Genomic DNA, 20,628 nt, shown 5'->3' with positions numbered 1-20,628 from the left:
ACGTATCTTGTTTGTGTGTCGCCGCGTGCTATCACTCCCTTTCTCTTTCTTTCTTTCTCACACACACACACACACACACACACACACGCACCCCTCCCTCCCCCTCCTCCTCGAAAGCAGGAATGTGCATGTGTGCATGCCACTCGAGGCCCCAGTGCGAGTCGGCTGCTTTCCTCTGCGTTGTTTGTGTTTACGTGAATGTGTCTGCTGCCCTTTCGCTGTAACGTTGTGTAGGTGACGGTGTGTGGCCTTGATCCTCTCTCGGCGCTCGTGCTGGTGTGACTGTCTCGCTGTCGGCGCGTGGGTCTTCGGGTATATGTACCTCTGTTATACGACACACTATCTCGCTCGCATTCTCAGTCTCTCATCTGTTGGCCTTCAGCGCGGGGCTGCGGGCGCGCACCTTCCAGACGAAGAGAAAACGAGCGGCATGTAGGCAGCAACTCGCCGGCGCTGCGGAGCCCTCTCACCTGCTGTGGACAGACGGTACAGCACCGACAGACAGCTCGTCAGGAGCGGCCGCGAGGCTTGCAAAATGCAAATTTCAGCGAAGGGTGCGGCGGCAAGAGCTTGCGCGACCCCCTCCCCCCCTTGCCTGCCGCTGCCACGCTGGATGTGTGAAGCACTGGAACCAAAACGTGGCCTGCTGCGAAGACAGATCGATTAACTGAGGCAGGGAGAAGTAAAGCCTTGCCGCTGTTACGCACTTGCTCTCCTTCCTCGTGGCACTCTCATCAAGGGCCCTACGGCGGTGGTGGTAGTGGTGAGGGATGGCATGTCACGATGTATCTGGGCACACACGCTGGCGCCACCAGCCCGCCGTCGTCGTCGTCGTCGCGCGTCTCTCACCTCGGCTCGCCGTTGGCTATTGCGAGCTGGTGCGGCAGGGCGAAGCTGACAAGCTCGCGACATCGGCAGTGAGGGAGGGGCCGGCGCCAACTGCACGGATCACGGACTTGGGTACTGCCCTCAGACGCGAGGTCGATATCCGCATATCCGCTCCCCCTGAAAAAAAACTGCGGTGCACGATGCGACACGCCACGGCAAGGAGTGCTTGGCGACAGCCGTCCCACACCCGAGGAACACGGATGCTGAGCTCGCGAGGCCGCAGGAGACCATCTTCACGCAGTCCCGCACAGGCACGTGCCCGTGCACTTTGGATCGCTGCAGCGGCGGGTGGCCGGGGGTGACAGCATGGAGTGTAGATGGTGTGCTGCCTATTACGCCGCCGGCATTGTGGCACCCACCCACCCACCCACCCCCGCCTGCTGCTTACGCCATGAGGGCGGCTGGCCCGGCGCTGTTCCCGGTATGGTACGCGGGATTCGCGGATCGCTTGAGGCTGACAGCACACCTCGACTCGCGCAATGATCTGACTGCGCGCATCTCACTCGCGCTGCGCGGGCGTCCCCCGACGGGGTGTCTGTGGCCCCCCCCCCCCCCCCCCCCCCACACACACACACACACACACCCTCTTGCGCCCGTCGGTACGGCAGGCTGCGGGCTCTTTGTGCGCTGGCACCTGCCGATGCACGGGCCCCTTCCGCTAGACACACCCGCGCCGGTGAGAGGCGTGCGGGTTGGGGTGATGGTGGTGGTGTGCCCCACCTCTCCTCTCCCCCCGTTGCCACAGACTCACAGCAACGTCTCACCTGTCGCTGCACATGCGGGCAAGCCATCCAGACATGCCCCCCCCCCTCTGGCGGCATGGACGGAAGTGGAAGACGCAGACAGCGGGCCCCCGACAACAACGGTGTCCTGGAACAGGCCCCAGGATGCGAAATGCAAGCACCGTGCGCACACGCTGCCATGCACAGCTGGCATGGTGTATCATATTCAAGCAGGGCATCCAGAGATGAGCAGGGCAAGAGAGCGATGGGCGGAGAGAGGCGGGGGGGAGGGAAGGGGAGAGATGCGTACCGATCAACCCCGCACTGCATGCGTGCAAAACATGCGGCATCTGCTACATCCGGCCGGGTGGGTGCGGCGCAGGTGCCGGAAGCATGACGGCAAGACCCCCAAATTGTACCATGGAGTCTTCCCGACTTCGCTGTGGAGAGCCTCTACATCATATTATGGAATCCCACGGTTTGAAGCTGCTCGGAGAGACGTGTGGCACTCAGGCAGAATGTGCAGGGTCTCAGCGGGCCCTGGCCTGAGGCTCATCCGGCATGCACCTAGTCCGCCCCCCCCCCCTAATAGCTGCACGACGGACACCGTCGTTTCCTCCCTCGTTCAGCACCTTGAACGCGGCCCGTGTTGGATCAAGACACGCAGTTCCCCATCCAAGTGCGTGTGACGCCTCCGGTGCTCGAAGGAATGGACGAGGAAGAACGAGTCCTGTAAGACGTACGGGACCGGCTCGACGGCTGGACGACATGCCCTGGTCGGCCAGGATGTCGCTACACTTCAACGGCCGTCAGCTGAGCTGAGGTGGTGTGCGCGCGTGTTTGTATGCGCTGCTGGCTTACTGCGTGAGTGGCAGGACCGTGGACATGTCGGACGCATGGCGACATAAAAGCCTGCGCTACTGGCCATCCATGCCGTCTGTTGTTCCGTTGTGGTTACTATTATGTGTCGCGTGCAATCTGTGTCCGTTCGGCGACACACGCATTGCGGCTCTCGTGCCTTTTCCCGGTCTCCTCCATCCGTCGCCCTCCTCTCGCTCGCTCTCTCTCTCTCGCGCGCGCGCGCTGCGGGGGCGTTCGTCGAGCTTCAGCGTGAGCCCGAGGTGGGGAGGGTGCACGGCGTCCATGCGCGCATGGTTCACCGCCGCAAAGTCTTGTGCTCGTGCCATTAAAAAGGATGCCACTGCCGCACTCACGGGAATTCCGGGGGAAGGCGAGGAGAGGCCGATCCAATGGCGTGAGCTGCACATGAGGACATCAAGCAGGACGGACCCCATTCTCTCGCTCTCTCCATAAATGCTGATGTCGTCTCATCGCTTCCTGCACGTGACCCCCGCCCCCCTTCCCCCCTCCCCCCTTTCCCTCTCTCACCGCACCTGACACGCCCACACAAACACGCGCACACAGGAAGATTGCTGTGACAGCCTCCTCCTTACGCAGCCCTACAGCACCCGGCAGACTGTTGCAGAGCATTGGAACGCTTCGACACGCTGGACCCCTAGCCAGCGCGCACCGTCTCTTGGCTGACCCCTCTTCCGAGGGAGACGACACACACGGAGCCGAGACCGACAGAAAAAATCGCAAGCCAAGGGAGTGCAGCAGCAGCTGTGCGTGTGTGTGTGTGTGTGTGTGTCTTTTCTTCCGCTGACGCACCCCGACATGGAGGAACGTTTTGATTGGATGACGTTCGGCGACGACGTCTCCGGCGCACAGGCGGGCAGCGCTGCGCCGCCCTCCACCGGCGCCGACGAGGACGTGCCCATCTTCCTGCGGGAGGATGCTGGAATGGCTCAGGCGGGCGCTTCGCATGCAACGGTGGCGTCAGGAAGCACGGGTATCGGCGCAGAGAACGGAACGCCGGCGTTTCTTGCGGTGTGCCCAGCGGCTGATGTGGCGCCGCGCTTGTGTGGTGGCTGGTCATCGGAGGGTTCGCCGGTGTGGGATGGCTCTCTCCGGCAACAGCAGAAGCCGTCATCGACGGCAGCGTTGGGCCACCCGGGAGGCGCTGGCGACGTGCCGGCGGCAACGTCGGCGGTGCTTTACGCTGACCAGCCCTCTGCTGCCGTCCTGCACTTTACAGGGGACAGCGGGCGCTCCTGGGGTGCGCTGCATCGCGTTCGCATCCTCGGCAAAGGCAGCTACGGCTGCGCCACCCTGTACTCCATGAAGGACGCGGCCTCCGGCGCCGTTGAACCAACGCACGCGGTCGTGGTAAAGGATATCAACATGCAGACAATGCTGAACCCAGCCGAGGAGGTACCGGCTGTGCAGAACGAGCTGAAGGTACTTCGCACCGTGCTGGGGCACCCGAACCTGGTGCAGTACGTCGATGCCCTGTTCGACACGCGACCGCCCACCTACCCGATGTCGTTCATCATGATGGAATACTGCGCTGGTGGGGACCTTGCGGCGGTGATGGACGGTCGCCGCCCAGACAGCACCACCACGAACGGGGCGCCATCCTCACCACCATCCATCCCCTTGGCCACCACCACCGCATCCACAGCGGCCGGGCCTGACATACTTACAGAGCCGTGCGTCGCGTCGCTCTTTATTCAGGTCGCGGTGGCGCTGCAGTCGCTTCACACTGAGTACGGCATCTTGCACCGCGACGTGAAGCCGCACAATATCTTTTTACTGGAGGACGGCATCACGGTCCGCCTCGGCGACTTTGGCATCTCCACGCAGCTCGATCGCGTCGGCGATACGGCGAAGGAGGCGTGCGGGTCGCCGTACTACATGGCACCGGAGCTGTTCGAGGAGCGGGCCTACGGTGCGGCAGCTGATGTTTGGTCCCTTGGCGTTGTTTTCTACCAACTCATGGCGCGACAGCTTCCCTTCACGGCCGCCTCAGCGGCGGAGCTCCGTTCGCTTGTGTGCCGCGGCCGCTGCACACCCCTCCACGACCTCCAAAACGAGTCCACGTCACGCTACTCGCGACAGTTCAAGGAACTCGTGAGCTCGCTGCTGACGGCGGACGCGGCGGCGCGGCCGACCCTGCGTCGTGTGCTGCGCCACAAATACGTGCGAGAGTCTCTCAAGTATGTCCCTGTGAGTGTGTTGACGGCGAAGAAGCCGCTGCCGGCTGCACGGGTGCCCTCCACAGGCGCAACGCCCTCATCGTCGTCTCAGAGGTTCAGCGCGGACGGGCTGTACGCCAGCCTGTTCGGCAGTGATGTGGTGGGGCAGGCGGTGTCGCAGGCCGTACACGCTGGTGTGCACCCCATTGTGAGCCGTGTTCATTCGGCATAGCACAAGCGCGCGGATGGATGATGAGGAGGAGGGGGCGTGCACGGGGGCCGTTGCTTTTTCGCGGCGGAAGACGATCCAGGCGATGCATCGAAGAGCGGCGCGCCTGTGCGCATGTAGACGCTCGATACAGCTGCCGTGGTGATAGCGCTCCCCCCTCCTCCCGCCTCCCCGTCTCTCCATTTCTTTTCTCTGTGTGAGATTGACTCGCGAACCAACATATGCTGCACAGCTCAGCATCTTCAGCGGTGCCGCCGTGCGTGCGGGTCAGGGCGCATCATCGCACGCACCGTCTATGCCGGTGCCGACTCCGCGCGCGCCCTCCCTCTCCCCGCACAGGCTCTTCTACTTTGCTTTCAGGCATACACAGATGCTCGCTGGCCAGCAGTGAGCACCTACTCAACACCTCAACGTGCTCTGCCCCTGCCACCCGCTCCTCTCCTCCCTCTCCCTCTCCGCGCCTGCATCCATGCGACCGCTCACCGCTGCACGCTCCAACACCCACGCGCGCATGTGTGCATGTGCGCGTCTTCTGCGCGGCGATGTTCTCAGAGTCACAACGTGGTCATCCACCGATCCTTCAGCTGTAGTGGTTCTCTTGTTGGACGTGGTTTTCCATCGTGCTTTCTCCCGCCCTCAAACTCGCTCGCACCGACGCACTCAGGGTGCACGGCTGCGACAACTTTCTGTTCGTCGTTGTCGGTACGCTCTGTGCATCACTCTCGCCAGATATCCACCCCCATCCACCCACACTCACCCACGCCCAAGTGCGCGCTCACAGACTCACCAACACAGTTGATCTGGTTCTCGTGGGACTTTGCTATCCTGCTGCCACCATCTCAACGTGCCTCTCTCTCTCTCCTTTCAGGCGTCGCTGTGATCACCACCGCCACCACGACCACCGCAGCCGAACGTCCGCCATGCGCCTGGAACTCAAGGATTTTGTGCAGGCTACCCGCAGCATGCATCAGCAGCCAGGCGGGGTGAGGCGAACACGGCTGATGCTGCGGCTGCGCCCCTACCAGAGCCGCAAGACGTTCGTGCTCAAGGCCACCGATGGCCGAGTGACGATGACGACGCGGGTGGAGCATCAAGGCCATATCAAGATGGTGGAGAGCCTTGTGAACGAGTTCGTCACGGAGTGCACCAGGGCATCGGTAGGCAGCCCTGTGCCGTCCACCGCGACTGCGAGCGCTGGAGAGCAGCAAGCGGCAAGCGCGGCCGCCATGTCTTCCATCTCAGCTGCGTCAGGGCACAAGGGCCGCAGTCCCGGCGCTGCTGCTGCTGCTGCTGCTGCGACGGGGCAGGCAGGCGCTAGTGGCTCGGCGTCGCACCGGCAGCAGACGCAGCTCGCCTCCGCCCAGGCCAGCAGCCACAGTAGCGGCAACGCTGGAAGACAAGGTAAAGGGAGGAAGGGCAAGCGCCATTAAAGGAACGTGCGAGGACACCCAACGAAGGAAAACAAAGGCCGGCACCGCAAGCAGTCCCGTGGCGGTCCTGCGTGGCGTGGCGTGTGTGTGTGTGTGTGAGAGCGTTCCCACGGCTTGGCGCCTCCACCCGGAGGGCGGGGCGATGTGTGGCTTCGCAGGGCACCCCTGGCGTGCGCCCATCCCACAGCGACTGTAGCGCGTGGGCGAGAGCTGAACCAGAGGGCGTGGTGTGTATGTGGGGGTGGTGGGGGGCGACTACCTCTCGGTTTACCACAACCCAACCCAAACCTCTCTCGCTCTCTCTACGAGGGGTGGACTGGCAACAGAGGGCGGGAGGGGACGAGGAGTGCCCACAGAGAGGGTCAGGGCGGGCATTGGCAGTGGAGAAGAGGAGGATGCGAACGGTGAGGTAGCCTTCGTAGCCGTGGTGCAGCCTGCGCCTCGACTGCAACCTGAGGGATGGTGGAGGGAAGGAGGAGGGTGGTGATGGCGCGCGTGAAGGGTGTCGGACACTGCTTTTGTGTCGGCTGTGGCCTCTCGCTCGCCTCCCCCCCCGCCCTTCACCCCTTACCCCTCTCGACGAGCTGCTGCACGTACACAAGTGCCGCGCGTCCCGCTCTTCTCCGGGGCGCGTGACATCGCCCCCCCCCCCTCCCTCTGTCTGCCTGTACGGAGTCTTGTGTTGTGCTGTAACACCGAGCAAGTCAAGAAACGCGAGTCGGCTGGCAGCACTTGCGTGAGCACGGTGTGGACACACGTGTGCCGAACACGTTCATGCATGGCCGCGCCAGTTCTGAGGCGGCGACAGTGGGGGCGAGCGTGAGAGGGAGGAGGAGGAGGAGGGGGCGGCGGCTCGGATGGACCCAGCTTCATGTGCACGTTGCGGACACCTTCTTTTCCTCTGCCTCTTCCTTTCATAAGGTGTGCTCGTCACTAAATGGGCCTCTTTCGTTCCGCGTTTCTCTTGAGCTCCAACCAAGGTGTCTAAGCTGCGTGTTCTTCGTGTGTGGCCGTGGCTCCGCCGCTGCCACGTGTGGCGGTGTCCTACGTGCGCGTGTGTGTGTGTGTGTGTGGTGGTGGGGGGGGGCACACCACTGCCTGCGAGACAGACGGTTACATACGAAGAACACGCACGGTCTTGATGGCGGGCGTCGAGGACGCCAGGAGAGGACTACCCTTCTACCGCCGTGCCGGAGAAAAGAACCTCTGCTTTCTGCTGGTTGTCCGCCCCTCCCCCTTTTATTCTCTCACCCCTCCCTGCCCCTCCTTGCCCCTCCCTGCCCCTCTGTCCCTCAGTATCCTTGTTCTTGCCTCACCACGCGCGACGCCCGCTTCCGTTCGGCCCATCGCTTCTGCCCGTTGCTACACCACGGTTGCTGTCCTCTCGGTTGCCGTCGGTGCTTCAGCGTTGATGCTGCGGTGGTCGCCGACATCACCACCACCCACCACCCAGCATACAGCTGCGCACGTTCTGTGGTAGCTCTGCAGAGTACAGCGTCGCGTCTGGCCGGTGCGCGAAGCTGTACTGCCTCTCCGCGCCTGCCTTTGGGCTCGTGAGGAGGCTCCTACTCACGCCCGGCCAGCTGTGAAACCGCTGGCACACAGCCAAACTCTCCACGTCTCCGCGCAAGCAAAGCAGCTTCAAGGCAACGGCGTCTCCTGCGAGCACGCCACACACACACACACACACACACACACACACACACACACACACACGTTACAGCAAGTGCTAGCGAGATTGGGCTGCAGTCCCGCACTTCTCCTTGTCTCGCTTAATCGGCCTCAGCCGAGCTGTGGATTCGAGGCGCAGCGAGAGCGCCTACTATATAGGTGGCGTGCTGAGTGGCTAAGACGCTAATATGTGGCTGTATCTCGCAGCATCCATGAGTGGGATGCGCGATGGCTGCAGAGCACTGACGCGCGCGCACCGGCTCTCTTCAAGGTTGGCTTCGGCGACTGCGAGCAGCGCTGGTGCCGACGGTGCAACCCCTGCTGCTGCTGCTACTGCTGCTGCCTCGGGCTTGTCATCTCGCACTGCCGTAGAGCGCGTGTACCGCAACGCGCCAAAGACCCGGGACCCGTTCTTGCGCGACGGCACAGTGTCGAGTCGATTCTTCCGCGCTTACCGCACCCAACTGCCGTTCCCGGCCCGCATGTTTGGCATCTTTCTCGTAGGTTTTTCTCTCGGACTCGTGCTCGAAGTGTTCGCGTGCAAGACGCACCTGTACGAGAGCGTCATGATGAAGAAGGATGCGCGGCGACACGAGTTCGACGAGTTCGTTGTTGACTTTCGCCAAAACGTGGAGCGGTGGCAGCGGGAGGACATGGGCAAGCGGAGGTCACTGTAGGCCACACGAGAGAGGGGGGAGGGCCTCAGCAGGCAGAGGGCTGTAGGCGGTCTCTGTCTCTGTCTGTAACTCTCTCTCTCTCTCTATGGCGCGGCATGCCTTGTGCTGCGTGTGCACATGCGTGCTTGCCTGTGCTTTCGTTTTTGGTCGGTCGGTCGGTGCGCGCACACCGAGCCTGGCTGTCTTTCAGCGCCTCCTCCCTCATCATCATCTTCTTCGCACACGCGCAGATGGTGTTCTCTGAAGGAGGCGCACGGAAGAGCGTGAGTTGCTGTGGGGAAGAGGGAGAGCGGTGGCGATGATGACCGTGACGTGTGTGTGTGTGTGTGTGCATTTTGGTACTGCAAGAGAAGCCTAGAGGCAGTGAGCGCGCACAGGTTGATGGGAGGAGGGGTGGTGGTGTTGGACTAAGAACGAGCTAACCGGCAAGAAGCGATAAACCAACAAGTACACACACACACACACACACACACACACAAACGCACACATGCAGACACACGGGGACGTGGTGATGTGCGGTGTGGGTATTCTGCTGCGCAGGTGCTTAGGGTTCTCGGTGTTGCCTCTCTCTGCCACCGTCGTAGCGGGCTCTCCCTCCCACCTCTCTCAATGCATGCATGCATGCATGGCGCGCACGCAATACCCGACGATGGTGTCGTAGGGCGGGTTTCTGAGCGCTGATGTGGTTTGGCACTAAAAATCAGCGTAAAGCTCCCCAAATCCCTTTCCCCAAACGGAATAAAACGAAACAACGTAGAGCTTCTAGGCGCGTGCGTGCGCGTGTGCGCACTGGGAACAAGCCCGAGCACGCCATCGGAGGCACCGGATGCGCCTCATCGCGTATGAGACGTGGGCTTGATGGCAGCAACACAGCTGCACCGGGCTGCGACGTCTCGTCGCACCTCTCTACTCCCGTCCACCGTCCTCTGCGATGCGCCCAACCTCTCTTCGTTTTCAAATCGACTTCGCTGCGCGCAAGCTTGCGCAACACCTGCCATCACGCACGCCACCGAGCACGTCCATACGCACACGGGAGTGTCTCTCCCCCTCTTTCTCCTTCGCTCGCGTACTTCCCTCAGCGAAGCAAAGGAAGTAGGACCCCGGCTTATCGCTGGGACTGCACCGTCACGAGACGAAGTTGGTCCGCGCACGGCTCCGCATCGACGCTTGTGTGTGCTCGTGTGCGACGGAGTGCACCCTTCACCATTGGCAGGGCGAACGACCGACAGCGAAGCGCGGCCGAAGGAGACGACGCGCGCACGCCAGCGCACCTCACGACATTATCTACCCGATCACAGCAACCAAAACAAGCAAAACAAAATACAGGGAGCAGCATGAACTCAGCCGGCACCGGTGCACCGGCCAAGGCCGCTGGCGTGTCGGCTTCCTCGCTATCCATGCCGAAGCACAAGCTGGTCCTTCTGGGCGACCAATCCGTTGGCAAGACGAGCATTATCACGCGCTTCATGTACGACACATTCGACCAGCAGTACCAGCCAACGATCGGCATCGACTTCTTCTCTAAAACGGTTCACCTGGACGATGATCGCGACGTCCGGCTGCACTTGTGGGACACGGCGGGGCAGGAGCGCTTCCACTCGCTGATCCCCAGCTACATCCGCAACAGTGCCGCGACTGTTGTGGTTTACGATATCACTTCCCGCCCCACGTTCTTCAGCGCCTTTAAATGGATTGACGAGGTGCGTTCAGAGAGCGGCGCTGATGTCGTTATCATGCTCGTCGGCAACAAGGTTGATCAAGCCTCGGAGCGGCGTGAGGTGAGCGCCGAGGAGGCAATGAAGAAGGCGTCCGAGTGCAGCGTACTCTTCATGGAGGTGAGCGCCAAGCACGGCACAAACATCAAGCACATGTTTCGGCAGGTCGCTGCCGCGCTGCCGGCACCGGCTTCCACGGGTGGCGGTGCTGGTGTTACTGGGGCGACGTCGTCGTCTGCTGGCGGCGTTGGTGCAGCGGGTGCGAGTGGCAGTGGCGCATCAGCGCCCGGCATCAGCGCTGGCCAATTTGGTGGCATAGTCCGGTCACCATTCTTGATCACTCCATCCGCGATGCAGGCGGCCTCGAACGGCACCGGGGGTGCTGGCGAGGCGGACGGTGCCAACCCCAATGCGCAGGGCGGTCGCGGTGGCGCTTGCTGCTGACGTGCGTTAGTGTGTGGTTGCGTGTGTGTGTGTGTGCGTGTGTGTCCCACTCCATCCTTCCCTCCTTCCCTCCTCCTCTCCAGTCTCGCGAACTGGCGTGCACACGGTTGCGCTGATCCGAAGAGAACGAGATATATACACGAAGGAGCCGACGTGGTGGCGGCGGCGATGACCGATGCTCGCGGGCGTGGGCCGTGCATGAGCGGGCGATTGGATGCACGGCCCACCATCACCGTCCTTGCCTTCTTCTCTTCCTTCTCCCGTTGCACGCCTCTGCATCACTGTGTCCAACACACGATGGCGGCGGTGACGGGACTCTGCACGTCGATGCGCGCGCGTGCGTCTCCGCTCTCGCACAGCCTTCGCTCCTCTCTCTCGGCTTCGCTGCTGCGTTTCGCCGTGACGTCCTTCAATCATGTTGTTCTCTTGCAACCTTCCTTCTCAGAGGCGGTGATGGCACACCACCAGCACCAACACCAACACCATCACCAACACCAACACCAACACTGCTGCTGCTGCCGCGCATACTTCACGCACGTAACTGGACTCGCGCTTGCATCAGCCTCCCCTCCTGCGCTTCCCCACACACGCCATCCGTCTTTCGTTCTCGCGCGCCCGCGTGCATTGCGTGTGTGTGGCGGACTCCGCAGGCTTGGACGGAGTACCGTGTAACCTTGATCTTCCTGTTGTTTTCTATTTTTATCTCTCGCTGGCTTGCGCACGCACGCTCAGAACACCCTCGCTGCGCTCCTCCGACTGACGCGCAGTCGGGCACGCGCACGCGCCGACGCGGAGAGCCGTTCAGCCAGTGAACATAGCCATCGGGGCACCCTGTCCTCAGAATCCCCATCCACAGGACCGGAACAATGCCGGTGAGACTGCTGCCGAGTCGGCGGTCTCGCACCGCTCGCTCAGTCCACCGCACGCTTCTCTGTCTAGTCCTCTCTCTGGGCACCCTTGTCCTGCTCTCCGGGGTGGTCATGTGGAGGACTATGCATGGCAGAGGCGAGGACGCGCAGGTCGGCGGCAAGGCGACGCGGCACCCTTTAACGCCAGGCAACCCTACCGTGTCACTGGTGCCTGGGGCCGGCGCTGACGGCGATGCTCCGCCGTCGGGCAGCGATCGAGGGGCAGATCCGTACACGGGAAGCTTGGAAGAGCTGGTCCGGCTGCTGCGCATCTACGCCGCGCACCGTGGCGTGCGGGTGAATCACACGTACGACACACTTCCGGCGGGCATCGCTGCAGCTGCAGGCCTCACGGACAGTGGCAACAACTCACAGAGAGATGCGGGAGCCAGAGTCGCTGGTCTGCAGCTTCCCGGGGTGGAGCTGCTGCATGGGCTGTACGGCGACGGCGGTGAGGCAGGTGGTCACCTCTCCGCCAACTGGGTCTTGGATGAGCCTGAGATGATCACGGCGGAGCAGGAGACGTACGTAGAGCGGTACCTGGTTCCCACACAGGCCGAGGTGGAGCTCACGCCACTGCGCGTCATCTCATCTTATTATAGCATGCAGGGAAGCCGCAGCCTCCACCGCATGGCTGCGGACACGGAGAAGGCGATGAACGGTGACGGCTACGCGAAATATATCCAACGCTCACGTACGTTCTACGACGTCTCGCACGCAGCACGTCGCGGCTACGGCCAGGAGGGTAGCATCTTTGTTGCCGTTCCTTTTACGCTCACTGATATCACGGCTGCAATGGTGGACACAATCCGTCGTCGAGCGTCCACCGTGGAGACTTCGTCGCAGGCCCAGCAGCCCGCCTCGAGCTCGCCGCTGGAGGCAAGGGACGACGGCTTCCATGAGTTGCGGTTCACAGCCGCGCGCTGCGCCATGACGGTGGAGTCACTTTTCCGCCAAGCCCACCGCGGCGTCGCGGTGACGGTCGGGACGCTTGATGTGGTCACCGTGAGCGGTGTCTCCTCGGCGGCGGAGCTCGATTTCTCAAAGCCTTCCAACGTGACCTTTCCCCTTCGCGCAGAGGACAGAGCCGGTCTTCCGCACACGCGGCGCTACAGCCGCATCACCTGCGAGCCCCCCGACTTTGCCAGCGGCTGGGACGACGCCAGCTACGGATTTCGCTGGAAGGACAACCTGCGCCGCCGCCGCGTGGTGGTGCCCCTGACACAGCTGGACGCCGCGTCCGCGGCTCAAGCGGATCTGCCACATGTCGACGGCGCAGCGGCGGCACTGGAGAGGTATTTTGCCTTTCCCTACGTGGGGAACTACGCCACGCTGCAGCTCTATCGGGGCGAATCGTACGTGTTCTTCCTGCGCACTGGCTCTCTGGCTCTCCCAAACTGGGACCTGAAACTTCGCCTACTGTACCTGCGCACCCCGGCCCGGAATCGTGCGGTGCTGAGTAGCCGCCCAACACCACGCGTGGCATGGACGGCGCTCGCGGCCTCCGTCGCAAAGATGTGGGACACAGAACCGTTCCTGCGGCTGTCGCTGGCGACGGCGTCGCGGCAGCGCAACGGCGAGGACGCGACGGGCGACGACATGGCCGTCGTCGCCACCGCGCCACCTCCTGACAAGATGGGCAGCCGTCTTTTGGCCGCGCTACCGGCGGACGTGTCGTCGTGGCTGATCGCGGCGCGGACGGAAGCGGAGCTTGTGCTGTGGCTGGTGACGCCGAGCTGGCTGTGGCCCACAATGGTAGAAACTCTGGCAGCTGTGCGCCAGCTCGCCGCTTCGCCGGATTCACCGCCACCAGCGACCGCGTCCTCTGCACTGCGTCTGCTGTTCGCCAGCGATGCCGTGCGTGGCGTTCTCGGCGACGGGCTGTCGACTCTGATGCAGGCGGACTTGAATACTGTCCAGGTGGACCCCGTGAGGCGCTCTGAAGGCGCCGCTGCCGCGGCAGCATCCCCGCGTGGGCAACGCGTCGTGAATCTGCGCGGTGGCAAGAGCCCTACAACGAACAACACATCACAGGCTGTTCTGTCTGCCAGCCTCACAGCCTCTGAGGTATACGAGCTGTTGTTCCTGGCCGAGAAGCGGCCGCCGATGCAGGAGCAGCCGGTCGTCCGCATGCCGCAATCAGAGTCGACGATAAAGTGGGTGCCGTCTAGCGACTCGGGCGCTGCGGCCGAGCGACTCTGTGGGGAGGCGACGTCCGAGGCACCGTACTACTCGGTTGCCGACAAGGCACTGCTGAAGCGCTCCTTCGAGTACTGCTGGCTGAAGAGGCACAGGAAGGCCGTGCGGCAGCGGCTGAACCGCCTCGTACACGCCACCACGGCAGCGACAGTGCTGAAGGCGACCCCAGGCACGAAGGCGTCTGCCGCCGGGGCGGCGGCGGCAGCGAAGTGCAGCAGAAAGAGAGGCTTCGTGGAGGCGGAGGTGGTGCCGCGCTCGAGCGTGTGCTTGGCGGACATGCGCTACCTGGAGCCGATGGAGACGACATGGCTCGCGGGCGCCGGCGGAGGCACATTGGGCGATGGTGACAGCGCCGACCGAGAATGGCACGCGGCCGATCTGCGCTCGCCACGACAAGAGAATTCCTGGTTTACGTCCGCGGTGAATGCGGGCAAGGTTCACGGGGTGGCGACTGCTGCGTCGCTTGTCTCACAAGCCGCTGATGGCACCGAAGAGCCGCAGCTGAACTCGCCGCGGTCACCGAAGGACGCGGCTTCGACCCCCGTTGAGCCGACGCCGTACGTGCTCCAGGCTGTTGCGTCGTCCGATCTCCTGTTCGGCCCTGCAGAAGTCTTCTTTGAGTTCGATACGGAGCACCAGCTGCGTACTGGAGCGCGCAGCCTCTCGGAGCAGCTCGCCGAGCGCCGCCTCCATCGTCAAGGGCTAACAGCGACGGCTGCGCACGCACGTGTGCCCGAGGCCGTCGAACTTGATCCCTCTCTGCAGTTTATGGACAGCGACCTCGAGGATGTGTACATGACGCAAGCGCTCTGGACGCGAGGGTGGAACATCTTTGGGCTGACGGAGCCGGTGGCCGTAGGCACCGGCGAGGAGGAGCTGTCCAGCTCCGCGTCTGCGACAGCGCCTACCTCATCTTCCGCGAGAGATGATGGACCATGCACAGTCGACGAGGCGGCCGACGGCGTGCCGTCCGAGCTGAGTAACGCGCGCACCTTCACACAGGACAAGTTCTGGGCTTTGGTGATGGCCCACCGCGATGCGGGTACGCTGCTTGGTGCCACTGCCGCGAGGAACCACTCATCTACGCCGCCGGGGAGCTCGCCGCCGCTCTATCCCTTACGTAGAACTATGAAGGAGTGGGAGCTGTTCGCTGACATGCAGTTGACAACCCTCCGTGACGCGCTGCGCTCGCCGTAACGCACGCAGTGGTGTCGTCTCCACTTGCAACGACAGCCCGAACGACGACCCTGATCTCTGCGCACGCACGACGAGCGCATGGGTGCGCATCAGCGACCTCACACTCGGCTGCGATGTACTTTCTCTGGCCAGCGTCGGGCACCTGTGCTGGCCCATTGTGCGCACCCGATTCGGCGTGACACGCGGGGGTGTATCGACGCTTCCGATGATTTCGTTTTTCCGACGCACGCTGCTCCGCGCTGCCCCGGCCCTCCTGCCAAGCACCGTGCTCCGCACCTACTCTTGCACTTCGCGTTCACGGAGTCGATTTTGTATATGCACCGATGCACCTCCCCCATCCCGCTGTTTGAGGATGCGGGCCACCGGGCCGTGCGTGTGTGGTGGCAGGCTCTCGGGGGTTGGTGGTGGTGGCGGACTCTTGGTGTGGGCGGGCAGGTGTCTGGGGGCCGGCTCTGTGCTGGCGAGGCGTGCGGCCGTGATGCCGCTTGCACCGGCTCGCTGCGACTCGTGTTGGCGGTTGGAAAAGGAGCGCACGGATGCGCCGGCTGCTGGTGTGCCGTCGCTGCGTTGCGGTGGCGTGTTGCGGTGGGCTTGGACGGCGCCAGACGGTGTTGATGGGGCGCGGTTTCCTGGACACGGCCGTCGTGCACCAGAGGTAGGTGTGCTGTGGGCTGTGCATGCGTCTCTTCATTGCGCGGCTTGCATGCGGAGCACGAACACGTCAGTGGGTACTGAAGCCAACAGTGTGCGCGCCTCGCTATCAGCCTGTGCGGAGAGTAGGCACGCGACTGGAGCACCGTGGCCTTGGCCGGAGCCCTGGCGGCAGTGCTCTCCACTAGCCCTTCTTGACGAGTTGTTCTGCGTTGATAGGGGAGACGCTTCTTGCTTGTCACGGTGCATCGTTGTTTGGTCGTTGCTCACTGCCGGACCTCAACGTGAGCGACGCAGGTGTGTGTGCCGGGGATGTGTGTGCACCGCACAAGCACCTCCCTCCGCCGCGCCCCCTTCTCCGTTTCTGCTGCGACTGTTTGCTATCTATATGACCGTGCGCATGCTGACTGAACTCGGTGTCTCTCGCCTGCCCTTTTCTGCATCCAACACGATGGCAATGGGCGTCATCATCACCAACACTGCCAGAACAGCAACGGCGAAGACTCACATACACACACGCACACGCACACACGTCTGCCTTTCCTCTTTCTCTCTCCCTCGCTTTCTGTGAGGCTATTTCACAGAGGCGCTCGTGCCGCCGCAGTTGGGAGCGCTCGTTGCGCGCGCGCGCGCGAAACTCTCATGGACAATCACGTGACCACGCGCGTAAAGCGGATGCTGTCGCCGTCGCCGTTCGGTGACGGCCTCGACGCCGTCGCAACAGCCGGCACTGCAGTCGTTGGTGGCCCAGCGCTGTGCACGGCAGTCAGCACAATGTGTGGCCACAACGAGCGTGGGCGTGGTCCCGCTGGTTTTGCACCAGCCTCGATGTCTTTAAGCAGCGAAGGTGATGGCAGACTTTCTGGTGCCACTCAAACCTCGCACAGCGGCAACCACCGAGGCCCGAGCAACGTGGAACTGAGGGCGACCGCTGAGGGCCGTGGCTATGCGCCGACGCACTTGATGCCCAAGGCGTCCGCATCATCATCAGCAGCAGCAGCAACCGCAGTGCATGGCCGCGGTCATCTTCGGCCGCTGAAGCGCCTGTTGTGCTGTGCCAGCCGCGCCCATTACACACTGCGCGCGCTCGGCTTTGCAAGCGATGACGATACCCCCGCAAAAATGTCGCAGACGCTCGCGTGCTTGTGCGCCGCGGTTGGCGTGTTGCTGGTGCTTCTCTTGATCAGCTTCGCCGCACTGGTGGTGGTGCTGGTTGTTGTGGTGCCTGATGCGCGGCAGCATCTTTCGCAGACGATCGGGCCGCTCCTGGACTCCAACACCAGGCGCGACGGCAACACAGCCGGTGGCGGCGGCGGCGGTGATGCCGCGTCTCGCGCCTCTGCGTTTGATCGCAAGATTCGTCGTCTACTCGCCAGTGAGGGTCTCGAAGCGTTCTTTCGCGAGGCCCACCGCGCGGCGGAACTGCGTCGGCGTGTCCTGCGCAACGCGACGCTGTTGGCGGCACTGCGCAAGGCGAACGCGGCCCGCGGCAAGGACGGGGGGCACGGCGTGAACCTTGTAAGTCTTGCGCAGACGCTCCCGGAGCTGGAGTATCTATCGTTCCTGCTAGCTCAAGTGAGTGCTCATGTTCGGGCGGTGCAGGAGCACGACCCGGTGATGGGGCTTGTGGAGCTGAGCGATTTCTTGCTCAACGCCACGGGTCGGAAGGAGGCGCTGGAGAAGGCTGCAGAGCGCGCGCTCGCCGAGGTGGCTGATGCGAGGCCGGCTGCGCGTGGCGCATCAACCATCGGGGATGCTGCGGCGGAGTGGAACGCGGCGCTGAAGGAGTCGTTTGCGGGGCGCTCAGAGGCGGCTCGCCTGCGTGCGCAACTGCGCGGCTTCGTCGGCGTCTCTTCCTTTGAGACGGAGCGACTGACCGAGCAGCCCTTCGACGACCTTGCGCTGCTACAGTACCGACACGCGTGGGCGAAGTCGGAGGTGCTGCCGATCATGCGTGCCCGCTTGCGTCGCGCTGGTGCGCAAGCCGACGAGGAGGGCCCGAACGCGGCGGCGCTTCGCAACAATGCCGTCAGCCATACACCACAGAACCGGCCTGGACATGAGAGCTCAGCGCCGCTTAGGCCGCAGGACGTCGCGAACCGCATGGCGATGAAGGCGGACTTGTACGAGGTTGCCTCGATCTTCAACCACATCCACTACTACCCGCTGCGCCGCTACAGCGCTATCCGCCCCTACGGCGGCGACTCGGTTGCCAACACAGACGCGTGGTATTCAGCCATCGCCGCCGTCGTGCAGACTCGCTTCGGCGTCCCGATCACCTCCAACACGGCGCAGACCGCCGAGGCTGCAGCGCTGCCGCTCATACAACGCGACTCTCCCCTCTCGGTTCTTGCACTGCCGCGGCTGGGGCTGGAGCGAGTGGACGAGGTGGCGCACCTGTACACTCGAGAAGATCGCCAGCTAATGCCGCACGCGCTGAATTCCAAATCCGCAGAAAGCACGCACACCATATTTGTGAGCATTGCGAGCTACCGTGACATGGAGTGTGCGCCGACGCTGCTGAACCTGTTCCGCACAGCGCGCAACCCGCACCGCTTGTACGTCGGGGTCGCTCAGCAAAACCGTGCCGGCGACACGCCGTGTCTCGTGCCAGAGCTGTACACACCTTACCTGTGCCCGTCCGACGGTGTGCAGGGTGCTGCGGGCGATGGCAGCGTCGGCGCCGCGCGTGAACTGCGTGCGCGTGCGCGCACGTTGTACGGCAAGGGCGTGGACTTGACGACGAGCACCGAGGGCCCCGAGGCCCGCTACTTTGATGCGCGTGTCTGCCTCGTGGCGGAGCAGGTGCGTTTGCGTGAGATCGACTCCAGTCAGGCGAAGGGACCGACGTATGGCCGCTACATGGCGATGCTGCTGTACCGTGGCGAGGACATGACGCTGGTGCTGGACTCACATAACAGGTTTCGCCCCATGTGGGACGTTCTCGGCGCAACGATGCTAAGGCGCTTGGAGGACCCGAAGGCGGTGCTGTCTCACTACCCGGAAAGCTACCGGGGCGAGGAGGCTGACTTCCAGCCGTACCGCACGACAACGGCATACCTCTGCAGGGCGCACTTTATGAATAAATTCGGCTACCTTCGGCTCAACGGCATCGTGATCAGGTCCGCGTCGGAGTTCGCCAAGAACAACGTCTACAACGACCCGTACGTGCGTGTGCAGTCGGCGGAAATCGACCCGGCCACGAACCACCGCCTGCCGCAGCCTTGGGTGGCGGGTGGCTTCTTGATGTCGTTCGCTACCATCTTCCGCGACGTCCCTTTCGATCCGCACCTGCCGTACATCTTCGACGGAGAGGAGGTGCTGTACTCGATGCGGCTGTGGACGCACGGCTACAACATCTACACCCCAGCGCGCGGGTTATGCTTTCATATCTACACCCGCTCGTCAGCGCCGAAGGTGTGGTCGGAGACGCCTCAGTGGTACACTACGCAGACACGCGTGCGCCAACGAATTCAGTTCTTTCTCCAGACTCGCCCCCTCAACAAGGAAGACGTGCTCGTGCCGGCGAACACCACAAACCCGTACGTCATCATCGACTCGAGCCGCTACGGGATGGGCAAGCAGCGGACTGTCGCGCAGTGGTACGACTACGCGGGTGTAGACCCTATCAAGTACAAGCTGGATGGGCGCTGGTGCGGCGTGGACAAGCCCGATTAGAGGGATGACGATGAGGAGGGGAAGTGGCGTGCCCGCACGTGTCCATCGCCCCCTCCCCCTCATCTCCTTTTACGGTGCATTCTCTCGCCATTTCCTGTTCTTGTGCGTGTCGCCCTGGAGCTCCCGTCATGACGCGGGCCACCGGGCCGTGCGTGTGTGGTGGCAGGCTCTCGGGGGTTGGTGGTGGTGGCGGACTCTTGGTGTGGGCGGGCAGGTGTCTGGGGGCCGGCTCTGTGCTGGCGAGGCGTGCGGCCGTGATGCCGCTTGCACCGGCTCGCTGCGACTCGTGTTGGCGGTTGGAAAAGGAGCGCACGGATGCGCCGGCTGCTGGTGTGCCGTCGCTGCGTTGCGGTGGCGTGTTGCGGTGGGCTTGGACGGCGCCAGACGGTGTTGATGGGGCGCGGTTTCCTGGACACGGCCGTCGTGCACCAGAGGTAGGTGCGCTGTGGGCTGTGCATGCGTCTCTTCATTGCGCGGCTCGCATGCGGAGCACGAACACGTCAGTGGGTACCGAAAAGAATCGTCTGCTGGCCACTGTGGTGATTTTGCCCTCATCATCATCATCATCATCCTGTGTGTAGGTCTACACATGCATGTATACGTAGATGTGTATATCGATGGGTGCCCATATTTGTTGCTGGTTCGGCGGGTTATAATGTTTTTCTGTTTTGGTTTTCGTGCTGTTGAGTGACGTGTCGCAGCGCTCTCAGCACCTTTCCACTCTGCGGTCCCTGTTGTTGTTGCTGCTGCTCATCACTCCCTGCCCCCGCCGATGTGGGCATCGGGAGGGGCGATGGGTGCTGGTGGTGGCAGGATAACCGGGCCACATGAAACCTCCCCCAGAAAGACAAGCAACCAAGCGCCTCGTAGAGGTCCTTGAACACATGAGTCAGGTGGGCGTCTCTGCCACGGCCGCCTCTGATGCCGCTGCCTCGTCTTCTCCATCGACTCCGCATTTACTTTCACCATCGCTCGCTCGCCTCGTCTTCTCAGCCCCGGTCACCACAAGCGCCCCTACACGCACGCCCGCCTTGGTCTCTACAGGTTCTTAAATTCGACACATTAACTTATACACACATCTTATCTCCAAGCCGAAGCCACAGCTGCACCCGTTGCGGCAGTGCTGCTCATCGTTCCCCCTCCTCCTCCTCCTCCCGCTCTTTCCTTCCTTGCACAGCCGC

General features: G+C 63.0%; 6 protein-coding genes across 6 annotated transcripts; all 6 read left to right on the top strand.

Annotated features, from left to right (window-relative positions):
• Positions 1 to 3,287: 3,287 nt before the first annotated feature.
• Positions 3,288 to 4,880, top strand: LMJF_02_0290 (putative protein kinase; the record flags this gene model as incomplete). Its single annotated transcript, XM_003721587.1, has 1 exon — positions 3,288 to 4,880. One exon carries the CDS (start codon positions 3,288 to 3,290, stop codon positions 4,878 to 4,880), a length of 1,593 nt encoding a protein of 530 aa, XP_003721635.1.
• A 917-nt stretch (positions 4,881 to 5,797) lies between these two features.
• On the top strand, positions 5,798 to 6,307 carry LMJF_02_0280 (conserved hypothetical protein; the record flags this gene model as incomplete). Its single annotated transcript, XM_003721586.1, has 1 exon — positions 5,798 to 6,307. One exon carries the CDS (start codon positions 5,798 to 5,800, stop codon positions 6,305 to 6,307), a length of 510 nt encoding a protein of 169 aa, XP_003721634.1.
• A 2,153-nt stretch (positions 6,308 to 8,460) lies between these two features.
• On the top strand, positions 8,461 to 8,655 carry LMJF_02_0270 (conserved hypothetical protein; the record flags this gene model as incomplete). Its single annotated transcript, XM_003721585.1, has 1 exon — positions 8,461 to 8,655. The coding sequence occupies one exon, from the start codon at positions 8,461 to 8,463 to the stop codon at positions 8,653 to 8,655; it is 195 nt and encodes a 64-aa protein (XP_003721633.1).
• A 1,334-nt stretch (positions 8,656 to 9,989) lies between these two features.
• LMJF_02_0260 (small GTP binding protein rab6-like protein) lies at positions 9,990 to 10,814 on the top strand (the record flags this gene model as incomplete). The annotated part of the gene is made up of 1 exon (XM_003721584.1): positions 9,990 to 10,814. The coding sequence occupies one exon, from the start codon at positions 9,990 to 9,992 to the stop codon at positions 10,812 to 10,814; it is 825 nt and encodes a 274-aa protein (XP_003721632.1).
• A 980-nt stretch (positions 10,815 to 11,794) lies between these two features.
• LMJF_02_0250 (conserved hypothetical protein) lies at positions 11,795 to 15,118 on the top strand (the record flags this gene model as incomplete). Its single annotated transcript, XM_003721583.1, has 1 exon — positions 11,795 to 15,118. The coding sequence occupies one exon, from the start codon at positions 11,795 to 11,797 to the stop codon at positions 15,116 to 15,118; it is 3,324 nt and encodes a 1,107-aa protein (XP_003721631.1).
• A 1,614-nt stretch (positions 15,119 to 16,732) lies between these two features.
• LMJF_02_0240 (conserved hypothetical protein) lies at positions 16,733 to 19,447 on the top strand (the record flags this gene model as incomplete). The annotated part of the gene is made up of 1 exon (XM_003721582.1): positions 16,733 to 19,447. The coding sequence occupies one exon, from the start codon at positions 16,733 to 16,735 to the stop codon at positions 19,445 to 19,447; it is 2,715 nt and encodes a 904-aa protein (XP_003721630.1).
• Positions 19,448 to 20,628: the final 1,181 nt, after the last annotated feature.

Source organism: Leishmania major, chromosome 2, assembly GCF_000002725.2.
Source record: "Leishmania major strain Friedlin complete genome, chromosome 2".
Classification (NCBI taxonomy): domain Eukaryota; phylum Euglenozoa; class Kinetoplastea; order Trypanosomatida; family Trypanosomatidae; genus Leishmania; species Leishmania major.
The sequence above is the reverse complement of the archived record's forward strand: the minus strand, read 5'-3'. Positions and strand labels throughout refer to the sequence as shown.